The sequence below is a fragment of the Nothoprocta perdicaria genome, unplaced genomic scaffold (assembly GCF_003342845.1).
Source record: "Nothoprocta perdicaria isolate Ctin4 unplaced genomic scaffold, notPer1 scaffold_161, whole genome shotgun sequence".
Taxonomy (NCBI): Eukaryota; Metazoa; Chordata; class Aves; order Tinamiformes; family Tinamidae; genus Nothoprocta; species Nothoprocta perdicaria.
In genome coordinates this window covers 1,535,096-1,553,362 of record NW_020454772.1, presented here as the reverse complement: position 1 = coordinate 1,553,362, position 18,267 = coordinate 1,535,096, and the positions used below count along the sequence as shown (strand labels likewise).

General features: G+C 42.3%; 1 protein-coding gene across 1 annotated transcript in view; it reads right to left on the bottom strand.

Annotated features, from left to right (window-relative positions):
• PDE3A (phosphodiesterase 3A) overlaps positions 1-18,257 on the bottom strand; it is a 217,554-nt gene extending 199,297 nt beyond the window's left edge. Inside the window, exon 1 of the mRNA XM_026035574.1 lies at positions 18,162-18,257. Within this exon, the coding sequence (XP_025891359.1) occupies positions 18,162-18,224 (63 nt within the window). The 5' untranslated portion in view covers positions 18,225-18,257. The remainder of the gene's footprint in view (positions 1-18,161) is intronic.
• Positions 18,258-18,267: the final 10 nt, after the last annotated feature.

The window sequence follows — 18,267 nt, the reverse complement described above, 5'->3', positions numbered from 1 at the left end:
AAAAAAAAAAAAAAAAAAAAAAAAAAAAAAAAAAGTATTGTGGGATGCAAACCAGTGTCCCAAGAATCAAATAAACAACGCTTGCCAACTACAGCTAATAGTTACAACTAATTTTCAACATCAAGAAAGCCACTGGCATCAAGTAACTGGTAGGTTACTTGAAAATGGCTCTGCATCATCACCAAAGCATTCAGCTGCACATCTCTGGGAGTGGAGGGGGTAGTCTGCTATTCAAACAAAATAATTTAGATCTATTAGCCAGTAGGGAGAGGGAAAAAAAAAAAGAGAATTTTATCAACCATGGGAGAGAAGCAAGATAAAGCAGAAGAGCATCGCAGCAACAGTAGCTTCAGGAAAGATGCTGCCTGCAGGCAACACGTGAAGGAGAGTAAGCTCCTTCCTCTTTGAAGACACACGTGGTATGCATGACAGCTCAGCTGCCGATACCCTCAAGGTGCTGATGGATGTTGGCTTCACCTCACTAACGCTGTATAGCAGTGCCGTCGGAGCATTTCCTTAAGTTTACTGGTATTTGAGTGCTAGAGCAGTGGGGAACTAGGATTCTGGCTGCTCTTTGCAAGAGTGCTTGATGTTACAGAAGAAACAGACTTCTTTTGGTCTTCCTGTAAAAAAAAATACCTCCCAAAATCTCCACAACCTTGTAGCTGGTTTCATGCAGAATTCTTCATGCCAAAGTGACAAGATTACATTTTTTCTAGGCCTGATGGCAGCCTATGCAGGCAGGTACCTTCATTTGTAAATCTGTATAAACAGCGAACTAACAAAAAGCCACTTAACTCTAGGACATACTAGTCCCTTAATAAAACACTCTTCTGTGCCTTAATTGCAGCTTCTCTTGTTACAGTACAGAGAGAGCAACATGCCGGGGTTACTAAGGTCGTTTGAAGAAAACCTTCTTTGGCTGGAGTTTCTTGACTTCTTTTAGAAGCACTGATGCTTTTTGGGTTGAGTTACAAACTGACTGTGAGACCAGAGACCCTCAGGTTAACCATCGTCTTATGAATACACAACCCCCAGCAAAGAGTCTCCTAAACCAGAATAGATTTCAAATATGAATTAACAAAGGAAGGGATGGCCAAAAAAAAAAAAAAAAAAGACATATTAATTTCATTTATAATCAGACAGATATGCTATCATAAATAGTACAAAGAGGAAGAGACAAGAGGAGCTGTCAAATTCGAGGCCCAACTAAAGCAGCTTAGCCCTGGTGCTGTGCAAGGATGCTCTATTAAAGCCACTATGATGCAGTATCCAGGTACTACTCCATCTCTGACCACAATTTCTTGACCCATTTCCGCATGAAGAATAATTTCTTTTCCATTCACAACCAATCTCACTCCTACACGGGCAAAGGACTGAGTTCTCCGCTCATCCTCCTGCCACAGAGCCTCAGTAAACACCATGCTCCAAAAAGACCTCTTTCGCAGCATTTTCACTACAGCTTTGCCCACACAGCAAAACCCCATGGCTCAACAACTACGCAATGTCTGTGTTGCCATCAACAGTGTGTGCTGTATCCAGGGGGAAAAGAGCTAGGGATGCAGTAGTGGGACATCCTTGCAGCATAGGGCTATTTTGGTTGTTTTTTTTTTCCCCTCCTTATACCATCTTAGTATAGTATTTAATGACTAATGTCACTGATTTGACGAAAGTCATGGAAATACGATTTGCAGTAAAGTCATTTGATAGTCCAAATCTATCATTCTCTTAAAATGTATATTCTCATTTGGGTCTAGACAGGAACTCAAGGTCATTCTCCTTGCAAATGTTATCCTGTCTCGTATATCAATCACAAACTGCATTTTCCCCATTTTTCAAGGAGAAGAGCTTTTTAACCAAGTCTCTCCTTCAAACACGAGTTATTCTGGTTATACTGAGTTATACTGTAAGAGACCACAGATAATATTAGCCAGATTTGCATCACTATTCAAATTATTAATCATACTCCCTGAAGATAAATGGTGTGTTTGTGGCTTGCTATGCATATTAAGAGATAAGGTTTATTAGGACAAGGCATTCAAAGTCTCTATGAAGGCTTTGGTAAAGAAATAGGAAACTTTTCTAGGAGGCAGCAGAAACTAGAACATCCTCTTTTGCAGTATTTTCCAGGGTAGTTTTCCTGTTTGGTCAGTTTTGCTTTCCTTTTTCACCTAAAAAAAAAAGCCTTTGAGGGCTTTCCCATACTTCTTATTATTGCCACACACTTGAAACATGAACTTCATTATGGAGAGTTAGGAAAATCTTTTCTAGTAGGAAAAAACCTGAATGTAAGGTAGAGTCAAGGAGGGGTTGTAAGTGAAATGTCTTTTCTTAATTAGAAGAAGACATGAAGATGAATGGGGAATATTTTAAGAGCTATATTCAATCCCTTGTTCTACCACATACCATCTATGTGATTCTGATCAAGTCGCTTATTCCCATTTCTCTGGCAATGTGTGGTACCTGTTAATGTTTTCTCATACCTGTGTTACAAGCTGAGAGGTTTAAGATTTCAGAACAGTTGTGATGTATAAAGGATAGAGGAAAGTTACTCTTTCCCAGTGCTTTAATCAACTGCACAAAAAAAAGCCCCACAGTGCTCTATCCAAACAGCTGCAACGGAATCAAAATCAGAAACAACTTAGCAAAATAGGCTCTAACATGCACCATCTCCTCCACCAGTAAGTACAACATACAACACAAACGCACCAAATTTGCCCAAACTCATGTTCTTCAGGGGAGGCAGTATCAGAAAAAGGCTGGCAGAACATATCAAAAAAGCAGCTACGCATCCTGCCACAGATTCACAGATTCACAGAATATTTAAGGTTGGAAGGGACCTCTACAGATCATCTAGTCCAACCTTCCTGCTCAAGCAGGCACACCTAGAGCATGTGGCACAGGGTGGCATCCAGGCAGGTTTTGAAGACCTCCAGAGAGGGAGACTCCACAACCTCCCTGGGTAGCCTGTTCCACTGCTCTGTCACCCTAACAGTAAAGAAGTTGCTCCTCACCTGGAGACGGAACTTCTTGTGTTTCAGCTTGTGGCCATTACCCCTCGTCCTATCGCTGGCCACCAGTGAAAACAGCTTGTCCCCTTCCTCCCTGCATTCTCCCTTCCTGAACTTATACATATTAATCATATCCCCTCTGAGCCGTCTCTTCTCCAGAGAAAACAGGCCCAGCTCACTCAGCCTCTCTTCATACGAGGGATGTTCCATTCCCTTGATCATCCTGGTTGCCCTTCTCTGGACCCTCTCCAGAAGCTCCACGTCCTTCCTATACTGGGGTGCCCAGAACTGAACCCCAACATGCATAAGTCCACGCCAGCCAGCATGTGTCTCTTTCCTTCAGCTTTATTACATTTTACAGTTAAAAGCTGAAACAAATCCTCTGTCTCCCTTCCTCACTCCGCTGAACTTTCCTTGACGCAGTTTTGTACATCAGGTCAAAAAGCAGTTCAGAAGCATTTAACCAGTGAAAAGAAAAACAATTAAAAACAGAAAAACAATGTCAACCCAAGTTGGGGAGGGGAAAATGGTTATTTAAAAATGACCCTTTGCAGAGGGACAGAGGGAGAAAAATGTCTGTCTGATTTTCTTTGGATATAGTTGGGCAGGAAACCACTGATGTAGGTCAAAATACCTTTTTTGTACAAGCTTCACAAAGAATTTCCTCTGATTACTAGAATAATATTTGTTTTCACATCAATCTTGATAAATCACAGCCATGGTGCTTTATTTCCTCCCTCCTCTCTCCCTGTTTCCCTCTATTAATAGATCTGCATGCACCCACACAGCAATCAAAAAAGAAAATCAATATATGAACACTTCCATTTTGCGGTCAGACTCCACACACAACATAGTCCTGAGTCCTGAATTGCACGGTTGGCACTTGCACTGCTGCACCCCTGGCATGACACTGCTGTCTCCCTTGGGTGCCCAGGGTCCCCAGGACACCCTGGGCAGCACAGAGCAGAGCCTCTTTTGTGGAGGGCAACCACAAGTGCCAAAGTGGGAATTCAACACAGAGCTCCGTAATCACTGTCAGCCCACAAATGGAAGTGCCAAAACAACAGGATCATCCTAAGCTAGGGAAATACCACCTGTCTGGGTTTTTCTCTTCCTCTTTGCCAGCCCATGAGGAGGAAGGGACAGAGACACGAGGGAACAGAGCTTCTCAGTTTTGCAGTCCTCAAGGCTGGCTACAAAGAGTTTTAGCCAGGTGCTTTAAGCCAGCAATGGGGTCAGCATAACTTCCCACGTGACATTCTCCAGGTTTTCCACGACTGAATTTTGGGGTTATGGAGGAAGGTAGTGATTTATAGTCCAAGTTAATACTTTACTTCATACTTTTCTTTCACTTCATTATAAAAAAAAAAACATTCTTGTCACAGCTTATACTCCCCCTTGTGTCACCTCCCCACCTAAACATGCAGCCCTGAGCTAGTTCTCACGCTCAGACTCAACCTGGTTTTCACACTCTGGAGAGAAGACAAGTCCATTAATGCTGCACTATACTAGTATAAATCCACCAAGTTTAATCAGCTGACCAAACTGAGAAACTTTCTAATTTGAGATTTTTCTTAAAACTTCTCACAATGGCTGCTCTATTTCCATGCTAAGCAGCTGCACTAGCTAAAGAGTTATTTGTTTTCTTTAACAGGATTTAACACAAATTGAAAAGAGGACTTCTCATTACAGGACATGCTAACCAGTTACTCAGTTCTTAACAAAGCAGATAGATATTGCTTCGAAAACAGGACATGCTCCCCAGAAAGCTGCCTGAAGGCATCCAGCCTATTCCTAATGGCAGTCAAGGCATTCAAGAATCTGCTCAGGGAAAGACTACTTGCTGGAGTTGATTAGGCAATTTCACAGTTGGCATGCTGAGATTTTAACAGCCATTTAAGCCTGTAGCCATTTAAGCACCAATCCAGTTAGCGTAGACTTAAGTGACTTCAAAAACAAAAAGAAAAAAAAAAACAAACGAAAAAAGAAAAAAAAAGGGAAATGAAAGAAGAAAACCACCAGTAACTGATGAGTATGTTAAATAAAAAAAAAATAATAATAAAAAAAATAAAAAAAAAAAAAAGGCTGGTTGTCACCAGCTGGGCTTGGGTGAAGGGGTGCAATGCACAGGACATGTTGTACTTCACAAGACACATCTCTTCCTGATGCTAGAGCTTTCTCTGAACTCTGACACTGCTCACTCACGTGAGCAAGGATTGAGTGATCTGGCCCTTCAGTGCCCTGTCATGTCCTTCAAACTCCTGTCTCTTATCTGGCTGCTAAGAAACCGCCCTACACACAAATCCTAACAACTCCTGGCCACTTCAGCTTAATTACACCATGCAGCACTCTGGCAGCCTTAAAAGACACAAAGCTAACAAGTAGGCTGGATAAATCAACTTGCAGCTCAGGCAAAATGAAAAACGATTAGGAGACTACCTGTGACTCAAAGCCACTAAAAGAGGGAGGGAGGAGTTGGGCAGCACGAGAAGAATCCAGAGGAAACTGGGCTTCCAGTCCTCGTCCAGCACAGAGCGAGTTGTTGGCCACCGTGCTTGGCCTCCAAAGTGAATGAAGGGAGATTAAGCAGCATGTTGATCACCGGTCCAATTTTTATCAAAACACCTCTGTACATCATTTGGGACTAGCTGAACTAGACCAGGCTAAATCTCATAGCTGGAAGAGGAGGGTTAGATGAGACAGAAGGAACACATGAAGCTGATTCTTTATCATGTTCGATTTAGTTTAGCAATTGACTTACATAAGAAAAACACAGGATTAATCTATCAACATATTCAGTCTTATGAGGTGCCAAATGCCCTTATAGCTCACCGATTTCAGCAGAAGGTGAAGGCATAGACACCTCAATGTCAAGTCAGAAGTCTCTAGGGTGTTCAAAAGGAGATGAGAGTGGTATAAATGCCAAGTGATATTAGCATAGAGGCCACCAATTTGCTGTTTGATGTTTGCATCAAAGGGATGGCACCTTTTTATATCTGCAGCTCTGTTTGGAAGCATGTGGCAAAGCAATTTCATAAAATGTATCAGACTAAGGAAAAAAATTTTCTTGCACCCAACATGACACACAAATGCACGAATGACAGTAGAGGGTTGGTGGTGACAACCATCACAAAATCCTACTGTGAGTTAATAGATTTAAAGAGCCCAGCAAGTGCTACCATCACAGCTACTGTTCATTTATAAAAGATTTTTACCCGCATACATTACATGTTTTAGCAAAAAGTTATGCAAAATCCTTACTGCAGCACAGAATTGCAGTTGCATAGGTAAGGATCTCTATTACATCTTCCTCATCTTCAAAATAATATTTTTTTCCATAAACTACAGTTGAAAAATTACTCCTTTTCCTTGCAAATGGCTTTGAAGATGAGCACAATATAACATCTAGGGACATGTGGTGGCTGTGAAAGATCTCACAGCCAGGTTAAAGCTTCGCTGGGAGGTGACACAAAACATATGCTTCGTATTGTGTTTGAAATAATAATCTCATCTGGGCATTACCAAAGTGAAAATCAGTTTTACTCTACTGTGAGAAAGTTTGAGAAAAGTGGAAGTCTTCAGTAATCTCAAAAAAAAAAAAAACCCTCAAGATTAGGCCAGACAAAAGAGCCAATTCCCACAAAGAGGCACGATGGAGCCATGCCAAATGCTTCTAAGAACAGAGCATTTTTTGGTTGTTTATTTGGAGCCAAATTTTGTATGCCTTCATTCTCTCTTTTATGGGTATTAATAAAATTTCCACATAAATCTGTCTCTACTTAGTCATCCCCACCACTGTCAGGCTTCACAGCCCTTCATCAGGACGGGTGCCAACAGCAATGGTTGTGATGCCCCAAGAGCCACACTATCACGCCAGGCGTCCCACAGAGCCGGCAGCCGACGGAGGGGAAAGGCCACTGTCACACACAGAAAGCAGAAGATTAAAACACACGTAAACTAAATGTTAAAACATTTAAGTTAAAAGTTAAAATGAAAAGACTGCAAGAAACGAGATAGAGATGAAATAAGGTGACCAACAACCTACATTTTTTTATTGATGTTAACAACTAAAAAGCAAACAAGTCGCTTCTCCAATTAATATACATTCTTAAGACAGATTTCATATCACAATTAGAAATTTTGCCTGTGCTCATCTGAAATTTGGTGTTCTCTGCTTACTCACAAGTCCTCACACCACATATTGCAGACGTATCTGTCACTGAAGGATGGAAATTTCCTCCAAGGCATCAAGGACTTGTTGCATTCAAGCAGCCAGGTTACCTGGCAGCCAGGTTACTCTTGTCCCTTATAGTCTGACTTAGGTTTCCTTAGATTCGAACTCAACATGGACAGATCTCTTTCTGACTCAAAAACAGGCAAAAAAAAAAACCCCTCACCGCCCCTCATCAAAACAACAAAACAAAGACCAGCAGCTCTGTAATCTGGTTGAATGGGAGAAGTTTATGGCACGGAAGAAGGGTGCAAATAGAATGAAATGAAATTCAGAATGAAAGAGACAGAGAGGTGACATAAACCAGCCTGGCAGGAACTGAGCGGAGCATGCTAACTATGAATGAAATCAAGATTTCTGACCGGCTGCTATGAAAGAAGAGAGTTTCGTCTCTGTCACTGCTTGCTTTCCTCTATAAGCATCTTTACTTACAGTTATTATTTTTCCCCTGCAGCAAGACTCCATTCTTGACATATTCTTCTCAGCCTCTTTTCTAGGGCTTTTTCCTTACCCAGCACTCTCTTTATATTGGTCTGTGACAGGAAAATACTCTTGAAGAACTTTGATCAAATACTTGGAAGACAAGTTGAGGAAAAAAGTTTGTATAATCAGGCCAAATGGAAGTGTTTCTCAGGTATCATTGAGAGAGGCTGAAACAAATCTAACCTGTGGAGGCCTGCTTACACCACACTAACCCAACTTTCTTTCATGGGGAGGATAGAATCAAATGTACAAAAACCATCCTTTCCTTGGCAAGACTTTAGTAAGAGAGGAAAGAGGTTTTGAATTTGAATTATGAACACAATGAGCTGATCATTACTTTTATCTTGGTTCTTGAAATATTAATCAAATAAAAGACTAGAGAATGCTTAGGCCATGCTCTCTGAAGTAAACTGAATTAATATAAAGGAAGTTGCCTTGTCACAGTTCCCACTAGCTAAAGATTTGGGCTGTTTTATAAGTACATTAAGCAATTCTTTTAAATACACTGAATTCACTTCAAAGACCTTTTTCATTTTCTTTTTTCTTTTTATCCATCATACCTCCAACTCAGCTGAAAACAGACAATATACAGAGAAAACCAGAACATGAAATAAGCATATATTTTCCAAGTCACACATTCCCTGCCATTAAGGAGCTATACTAACTCATGGCCAAGAATTTTATCACTTTTGATCACAGATTTACAGCAGTTCCCCAAAAAAACAATAAAATTTGAAGATTTAAGCAAGAAAATGTTTCCAGATATAGGGTTTAAAATTCTGAGTTTACACAAAGTCTGCACTGGTGTCAGATCATAGCCCCAGCTCAGGAAATCTAATGTACCACATCATACCCATGTCCATCTATAATATAAAATCAAGAGAAAATTCTAACTTCAAAGAATCTGACAGTTAAAGTACAGAAATAAAAAAAAGTTTGCTCTCTTCCTTTCAGGCACTGCTATTTACAAGTATATATCTATACCATTCATCAGCCATGAATAAACTTCCTACATTTTAGGACCAGATTTATATCTCACACAGTAGAAAAGAGGTATGAGAAAAAAGTGAATAGATCCAAGAGGAAGAAGATAAATAATCTTTGTTATTTATTAATAAAATATTCAAGAGTTCTCCAAGAAATCTTTTTTTGATTAAATTGAATATATGCTGAAGTGCTAGCACCTCAATCCATCAAACCCATTGCAGTGTTACAACATGCCACAGTATCCACACTGTCTGACAGCAACAAGTTTAATAGGAATTAATATTTTGTACTCTACACCACAGAAGCCAGTGTTCAATATCAGCATGGCACAGACAATACTTCTGTTTGCCACTAAAAGAATTTCTCTGCTTGTACACAGCCAATGCTACCTGATAGAAGAGTTATCAAATTATAAATACCTACTGCCAAACTAGCTTGCTTAGGAGCAGTACTAACCTGTTTGCTCCTGCACAGGTCAGGAGAAACTAAAACACAGCAATTATGAGCAAAAATCTTTCACTAGAAAGGGCAGAGTTCAGTTCCCTTTCTCCATCCTTTTGGATTTCCAGATCCGTGCTTGAGTCCTCCGCACAATTTGGTTCCCCACAGACATAAAGGAGGTATAGCATTAAGTTATTTAATTGAATATGCTTATGTATTGACAGTTTCATATAATCAATAGACCTGCAGGACAGTATTTAAGAATGGTGCTTACCTATGAATTAAGCTTGTCTTAGAAAAAAAAGTAGCATATGAATTACATTGCAATATTTCATCTCACACAGAACTTAAAACCACCAGAAATGCAGGGAATTTGAGATGACAAGATTTACCTCAGTAGCATTTCTGCAACCAATTTTCAGAAGCGTCTAAATAATAAATACCAACAAGTCTTAATCAAAATGGCTGAAGCTCATCTTCTTCGTCTGCAAAACTTCAGTCATATCCTAACTATGCCAAAATCTATGCTGGAAAAGCCCCCAAAGTTCTCCCGATTTACACTCGTGTAGCTTGCCTTTTATGTCCACGAGAACTAGTTCAAGTGTGGCTCAAGCTGGGACAGGAACTGGTATGCTCCTTATAGCCAAACATCTCTGAGCTCTGTCTTACACCTAAAATTAGCAGAAAGAGATACTGTGCAAAGCACTCTTTGTCCCCAAAACCAAATTATAGCACTGAGTTATAGTTTTCATACTGGAATGGACATGCTTTGAAGACATAGGCATGGATTTGTTGACCAAAATAAAACTCAGCATTCATTAAAAAAAAAAAAAAATCCAAAGTCAACCAGTGGTTACAGGGGCTGACATGACAAACAAGAGCCTACTTAAGCCTCAGAAAATAATACTCACTATCTAGAGTCAGGCATAATCGAGACAGCCAAGATCACACACTCCGTTTCAAACTAAGAATTCCATCCCTCCAAACTACCTTTGCAATTGCTGCTAGGAGACACCAGGAGAAAACAAAAACCAACCAACCAAAGCTGAAAACCACCAAAACCCCAAAAACATAACCTCCAAATTTCTAAATGAATGCACACACACACACAAACACACACACACACACACACACACAAAGATAGGATACAAGGTCTCAGGTAGCTACACAAGAAATGTAGCCAACACTATTTCTGAGTTACAGCTACTAAAATAACTAAAATAACTCAGCTAGCTGTTCAGACAAGCTATCTGCAGATTTGTGCATGGGAACACACCCTTCTCCTGCACTGATGATGCAACTGGAAAGATCCTGCTATCCTGGGAGATACTGGGCAGCCTCCATCTCCATGCAAGTCAGCAGAGGCAGGGAGGAGAAAATCAGCAACTACTACAAGAAGAAAATGAGGAATTAGCATTTTTTGACAAACACTGGTCTGCATAAACTAAGTTTTATTCCTGAATGTCCACCATGAAATATTTAAAGGTATTCATTGCCTCACAAGATAAGATCTCCAGCAACATCTCAGCACAAATATTCCTGCAGCAGATGCACTTGCAGACCCAGATGAAATCTCAAGACACATTTAAAAAGATCTTTCAGATCATCTTGCAATTACAAAGACCTCACATTCACAGTTTAAGGTAAAATTGGAGTATACACTTGCATCAAGAATCGATGCTTAAATGTAACAGATATAACAAGATATAACTATTTTAAAAATCATAACCAAAGCATGTATTTAAGCACAAAACAAAGCTTAACGCAGGTAGCCAACAAAAAAAAAGAGTATGCAGGTGAGTCATTTTAATCCTAAGCATTTCACTGAGGGGCTTGGGACATTAGGCAAGGAGACCTCAGCTATGGTCAGAACTATTTCAGACCAATGGAAGTTTCTTTTTTTTTTTTTCCACCTTGCAGAGGCTAAGAAGTTGAGAGACTGAAGTGGGGGGAAAAAAATAAATAAAAAGACCTTTAGCAATATTGATGACGATAAAGATTTTTCCTTAATGCTTTTCAGTACTGAAGTGTGGCAAAAATTGGAACCCCAGCCGCAGTGAGTTGCAGGACGAGCATGCGGTTGTAAGGAAGCCTCAAGGAAAACTGAAGCAAACATGAACAGAGAAACTGTCAAGAGGGGGATTTTCTTCTTAAGTAGAATCAGATTGAAAAATGAAGTCAAGTTTTCCAATTTTCCACCTGCTTGGTATAAGAAAACAGTAGGCTTTATTAAATAATAAACATGAATGTCTCAAATGTCTAATGCTTTTAGAAATAACTTCATTCACCCCCTGTGGAAAAACACTCCACACTCAGTGTGTACTTCCATTGCACATACACACTTGGACATCTTCTTAGCAGCTCAAAATTAAAGATTTCTTTGCCAAATTCACTCTTATTCTTCCTGTGTCAGGAATACACCGTTCCACAGTCCTCAGCCAGATCTGCTCTTGCTCATCTTCCCAGACTCTCCTTAGGCTTAGCCTCCGATTGTGTCATCCTCCTCTCCCTGTGGACCCAACCATGTATTTTGGCTAACCAAAACTCAACCTCCAAAGCGGGATCTATTCGCACTATCGTAGGTCATGCGCACATCCATGGTGACCGAGTCAACCCAACTGACACAAAGTGTTTTCCCCCTCACCTTCAAAAATTCGTGATGGCATTTCGGAAGAGGCCGGGTCCTGCTATGGGCATCTTTCCTCCACTCCGTATTTTACCTTTAGTCAGCAAGACCAGTTTAGTCTTTTTTTTTTTTTTTTTCCTCTGGATTCTTAACTGATCTGGGGGCAATTTCTCCTCTTTACCACACCTGCCTATTACCCTCATGGCTTGCAGCAGCTTTTCAAGGGCCAAAAAAGCATCACTGCTCTTCTTCCAAGCATTATTTCGTCAGCACATCCAAAGAGCTCTGCCCGGCTAGAGAAGCACGGCTCTATTTTACAGCATTTTTATTGATATTTAGGAAAATATATTAAAAAAAAAACAGTTAAGTACCACGGACAGATTTTGTTTATTATGTTTTTATGAAGCGGCCTGGCACGCTCGCCAGGGAGGCGAGCGCGGCGGCAGAGCAGGGTCTCTCGTGCCCTCTAGGGGTCCAGCCCTGCAAGCACCAGCCGGGCTGTCCCCACTTGGGACACCCGTGTCCACCGAGGAGGAGGAGGAGGAGAAAGAAGAGGAGGAAGGGCGAGGACGGGCTCAAGCGGCAAGGTGCGAGCTTGACTAAGGGCGATCGCGATTCTTGCTCTCGCAATCCCATCTAAATTGCCAGAGGCAGCTCAGCCGGGGAAACATCGAAATTCCCCCCAAAATTAACGTAAACTCACGCTTAAATTAACGTAAACTGAAACCTTCAACCCTCTCCCCTCCGTCCCTTTCTTTTTCTTCTCAATTTCCCAGATCATTACACTGATCCAAAGAGCTCCTTATCTACGACCGTACTTGGAACGTTGATTAAAGAAACAAAATAAATAAGAACTGCCCCCCCCGCCCCCGCCAAAACTACACAGTGCAAACTGGAGGCACTTCTTTCTTTCTGAATGACGCTCCAACACGGAACAGACTTCGAGGAAAGGGTTTAGTCACCTATCGATAAACTTTCTCAAATCCAAACAGCGAGGGAAAAAAAAAAAAAGCACAATTTCTGCTTTCTTATCTGAATCTTAGAATTTTTAACATCTACGTCTTTATTTGTCAAGCACTACGTATCTCCACTTAGCTTAGCAAGGTAATTCTTCGCAGTTAAGCTCAAAGCTTTAATTTCAGCAGTGTTCTTATTATTCCTTAACCACTTAAGGTGCAGGCCATTTGCACCCATTTCGAGCACTGCGGTCAGCAGGCATCAGAACTCCACAGCCTTTCCAGGCCGAGGGCAGAATTTGTTGTTTTGATTTTAAAAGAAAAAAAAAAAAAAAAAGAAAAAGATAAAAGTCCAAGTGATATTCCACCAGTTTCCAAAACACAGCTATACCTCAGTCCCTCACACATACAAAAAAAAAAAAAANAAAAAAAAAAAAAAAAAAAAAAAAGCCTCAGAATGCAAGCACAGGATCAGGATAAATTCATACAAATGTCGGAGTTAACATCCAAAACATCATGTGTCACTGTTTTTCCCCTCCACCCCCCAACAAGCTTCTCAAAACACATTTCACACACAGGGTCACTGTTCTGGCTGTTTATTTAATTAACATGACAACCCAGCATACACAGGATTTCTTTCAGTTCCATGGCTTTGCATTTTCACACTTCATACCCTGAGCAGAAAGAACAGAAAGTCACTACTGTATTTTGCTCTTTTTGCCTATATGCCGTAATATTCATTTCTTGATTTAACAGATTGACAAAAATAGACTCTACACCAGTCATGACAGTTTCCTTGTGAGCATCTAAATTTTTGTGAGAACGAAGGAAAAAAAGGAACTTGGTAGACTCAGTCTGTGTAAACGAAGCCATGCAGAAATACATATAATGTCTGGAATCCCTGTGTAATTTTTCTGGAGCCTTACTGAAATATTTTACACATTTGTGTTTCAGCAAGTCACCAGATGACATAACTCCTCAGTACTGCTGGGTTTCTAGTAACTGGAATGGTAATTCAGCCAGCAAATCTTCTCAGAGTAATTACAGTTCAATAATCCCTATTAGCATAATTAGGCATATGGTATAACACCACATGTCTAACAGAAGACTACACACGAAGTAGTTCAACATCTAAATTTATTTACCTTAATGTTAATGCCATCCATCTCCTCCTCCTCTCTAAAATTTAAAATCTGTCCATGTTACACTCAGACCTCTCCCATTTTCAGAGCATGGGGCAGGATACTTAACATTAAGAATTGGTTATAGGATAAAGGTACATTCATCCTTCCTTTTAAATACAGCATGCTGGAGAGCCAGAACAAACACAAAACCCAATGTATTCCTGGCAGTTGCAAGCCTCTTGCTATCAAGCAACGAGAACAGATGAAGTCCTAATTTTCCCTTAGAAAGACAACTTATTTATTTATCTTGCAACATTTATTTTTCTAATCTATCTAATCTAAAATGACTTTTGAAAAGGAGGAAAGAGATGCCAGCAGAAAAGAGCCACTGAGCCTCAAGCCAATGAAACGGACCTCATTTCAGGCCAAACTGAGATGGACTCAGTGAGGTGCCTCCTCACGGGGGTGCCTGGCTTTCGTCTTCTCCATATGCCCAGACACAGGTAAAGGGAAAGAAAAGATGAAATGGGTAGGAAATCTCCCTGCCGCAGAAGGCGGAGGATGGTGGGCAGCAGCTACCCATGCAGCGGCTGGAAATGACAGCATTTCAGCTTGGCAACACTCAACTCCTCACCGATGCCTTCTCCCCAGGCATGGTTGGGTCACCCACCACCTAAAGAAGGCTGTTTCTAAAGCTAGGAAGCACTTCCCACCGGGATGCTGTACCTGGTTGAGTCTTCTGACCAGGACTAAAGAAAAAAAAGCAAAGAAGAGGCAAGGTTTAGGACCAAAAATCAGAGGTCCTTCTGCATGGATTATGACCACTCTCCATGCAGTAATTGAAATGGGAAGGCCACGCTGTCCCTTTGAATCCGTATATTGTTATCTGTAGTTACACCAATGTGAGTTACACATGGCAACTCAACGGGAAACACGGAGACACAGAAAACACCTCCTGCTTTTCCCCCCCAACCTCTTGTCCTCAGTTTTAGGAGGGAGGGAAAGCGGTTGGAAAAGATTTGAAGAGGAAACATCAAAAGCTGTCACCCTGGTGTATCTGCAGAGGGAAGAGAAAAAAAAAAAAAAAAAAAAAAAAAGCAAGCATTTGTTCATTCATTCATTCACAGCCTCTCTCATCCATCCATCCATTCACAATTTCCCTGGGCAGCCTCTTTCAGAGGCGGGAGAGCCCTGGAGGAGCAGCATCCTCAGCCGGCACGGGGGAGGTCGCAGCGAGGCAGCGCGCGGCTCCGGGCAGGAGCAGCCGCCGCAAAGCTCCTGTCTCGCAGCGAGGGCTGCGCACAGGACACGCTCCGAGCTTCGAAGCCAAAGAATTCGCTCCAGTTGAGACAGACGGAAAGGGAGATAAAACAAACACAAATATCACACCCTCCCCCAGCAGTAGAATTAAGGTAAAGACTAATAAAGAGCACTTTTAGGGGAAAAAATAACTTTTTGTCTTATACAGTTATGCATTATTTTCAATAAAAAATAGATTTTCTCTGGGAATTGTTTTTGGAACTGGTTACCAAACCAATACGAGACATTTCTACAAAAGGAATTATTTAGTGATAGGCACATTTTCAGCTATTCCCACCGGTAGTGTAAAACAGAAGTATTCTTTAATTTTAAATATGCTAATAGCTCTGCTGAAGACATTACCTTGCAGTTCCTTATAAATCTGCAAGTCTACTAGATTACAAGGCCAAATACATTCAATTTCACAATTTTCTATTTCAGGCAGAAGTAAAAGGAAAAAAAAGAACAAATTATAGAACAGATTATAACTATCCTTGATTTAAAAAAAGAATACAAATTCCAACTTTTAGAAAATCTCATATTAATATAAACAGATAAGAAGGAAAACATGCTCTGGGAAAAAAAAATAAGCTTAATTGCTGATTTTTTCAGAAATAGGAAGGCCATAGGAAACATCTTTAAGAACTTCTTTTAATGTTATTCATTAATAGAGAGTATACACTTCAAAAGTAGATATGTCTCCCGATGAAAAGCGTTGGCAGCCCTTAGACGCACTAAAAAGCTATCTTTTGGACCAGAAACATTCAGGGTGTGTTTTTTTAAAAAAACGGGGTGAGAGAAGGACTGGTTTTGTTTATAAAGTCCTCTTCTCTATATTTAACATGTTATATTTAAAAACTGTCCAGAAGAGAAACATTTACCTATGGTTTCTTTAAGTCTACAGGGAGGTGATTTTTTGCTATAAACACACACAGTGTTCGCTGCCAGGTAAGAGAGTCCCCCCCGCTTCCCTAGCCTTTCTCCAAGGTCCTCGTGGGGCTTTGTTTCAGGTTTTCTTCTCTCCTTTGCTGCCAACACTGATTCGAAAGGACAGCTCGTAGCGAGAGGAGGCAGGGAGGTTCACGTGCACGCGGCCACGAGCTGCTAAAAAGCAGGACAACAAAAACCTCCCCGAGCGAGAACGCCGTCATCCATTCCTAATCAGGCAGTGACGCAAGCAATAGCAGATCTGGCTATTGATTAATATTAAATGAGAACAAAGGAAGGAGAAATTTGCCAAAATCCTGCAGTCGTTAAGCTGAACGGTCGCCAGTTCAGTCTAATCCAGAGCTACAGCTTGGGAGCGGGAACAGCTCAGGGCAAACTGAACCACTGTCCCTGAAATAAAACGCTGGTGGGGGGTGGGTAGGGAAAGGGGGAGGAAAGGCAATATCCAACCAGATTAATATTATTATCCCAATATATAGAGACTATTTGAATGGCCTTTATAAGGAAAGAGAAGGTGAGCAAACCAGGGAGCTCTGTCTCCTAACGATTATATTTAAACACTCAAAAATTAACTCAAGAATTGCTTGTATTTGAAGTGGCAGAGAAAGTGAAAAAGGAAAAGTTTAACATGCGACAAATGATTACTGCAAGAAACCACCAGAAATGTCTAGCGTCATCAAGTGAGTGTAAACAGTCTTAATTTCTTGCCTTACATATTGTGTTTACAAATTATTCTTACACCCTTCTCTCTCAGTCCCTAATAAAGTTAGAACTGAGTCAGCTTTCTATTTTTTCACACTGTATTTGCCCGGACGCTGAGGTAAATATTTATTTTATCTAAACAAAAATGTTAAATAAATAAGTGCATCTGTTGTAAAGTAAGCCTCTAGTATATAAGGTTGTCAGGCCCTCTCCTAGAAGATGTCATAACCAACCACCAAGGGATGTAATCAAACCATTTCCAGAAACAAACTAGCCACCCACACCATATGGTGAGATGCCATGACTTAGAAAATACTACGCTGCCTACCCAGAAGGGACCTGAAGGAAATCCTTGGCTATCCTGCAATACATGCCAGCCGACCACAGCTCACAGAGGCATTTTTAACGCTAATTGGGAAGGGAAACGTAATCCCCCCAGGTTTCCCCGCCCGCCACGAAGCGGGCGCTGCGCTGACTTGCGACGTGCTCCGTTACGGGCTGCCCACCGAGTAATTCTTCTGGGGGCAGCCTCCCACCTGGGACGCCCAGGGAGTACTCCAGGCACCACGAGGGGCTCGGCATGCGGGGCAGTGGGGTCTGCTCCTTTCCTGCCAGGTGTGCAAGGGGAAGGGTGGCACGGCAGGTGGCAAAGCAACTTTTCCCTCGTCCATCCTCTCATGAGATGCAAAGTTGCGATGTCTTGTGATGATGCCCAGTACCAACTCCCACGCGAGCAGCAAGGGCTGCTGACTGCACCCACGGAAGTGGTGGAGGCAAAGGGCAAAGAGGAGTCCGGCCGTGTTGCGGGCACGCTTTTCCCACTGAGCTGTTGGGATTCCCTCTGCAAACTCGCACCTCGAGGGACTGCAGGGAGTTTAACAGGCTCCAGCCACCTCTCCGGGGAGCTACGGTTAAAAGCCCCCCATGAAACACACGGCTCCTTGGTGATGCTCGGGAATGCGGAGCCTTGGAGGCACGCTCCAAAGGAACCTCCACCGCGGCTTTCCGCCAGGAAAAGCAAATCTCGGGATGGCTACGAGAATGGAAGAGGAAAAAACGGGAAGGGAGGGAAAAGGAAGGAAGGGAGAGAAGGAAGGGAGCTCGGGGCTGGCTTCGTCCCGCCGGGCACCTTGTGCTCCCGGCCGGCTCGCAGCGCGCCCGGGCACCGCGGCGCTCCCAACGCGGCGGCGGCGAGAGCAGCGGCGCGGCCCGACGGGGCGTCCCGCTCCGTCCCGTCCCGCTCCGTCCCGTCCCGTCCTTCCCTCCTCCTCCTCCTCCTCCTCCTCCTGGCCGGGACGGCGAAGTTTCGCTGTGGGAGACGGCGCTCGCGGCGCCCCGCGCCGGGCTGCCTACCTGCTCGCGGGGAATGCAGGGCAGCGAGGTGCGGCGGTGGCTCTTGCTGCCGCAGCCCGACATGTCGGCGGCCGCCACGGAGCGCGACCGCCGCCGCCGCCTCCTG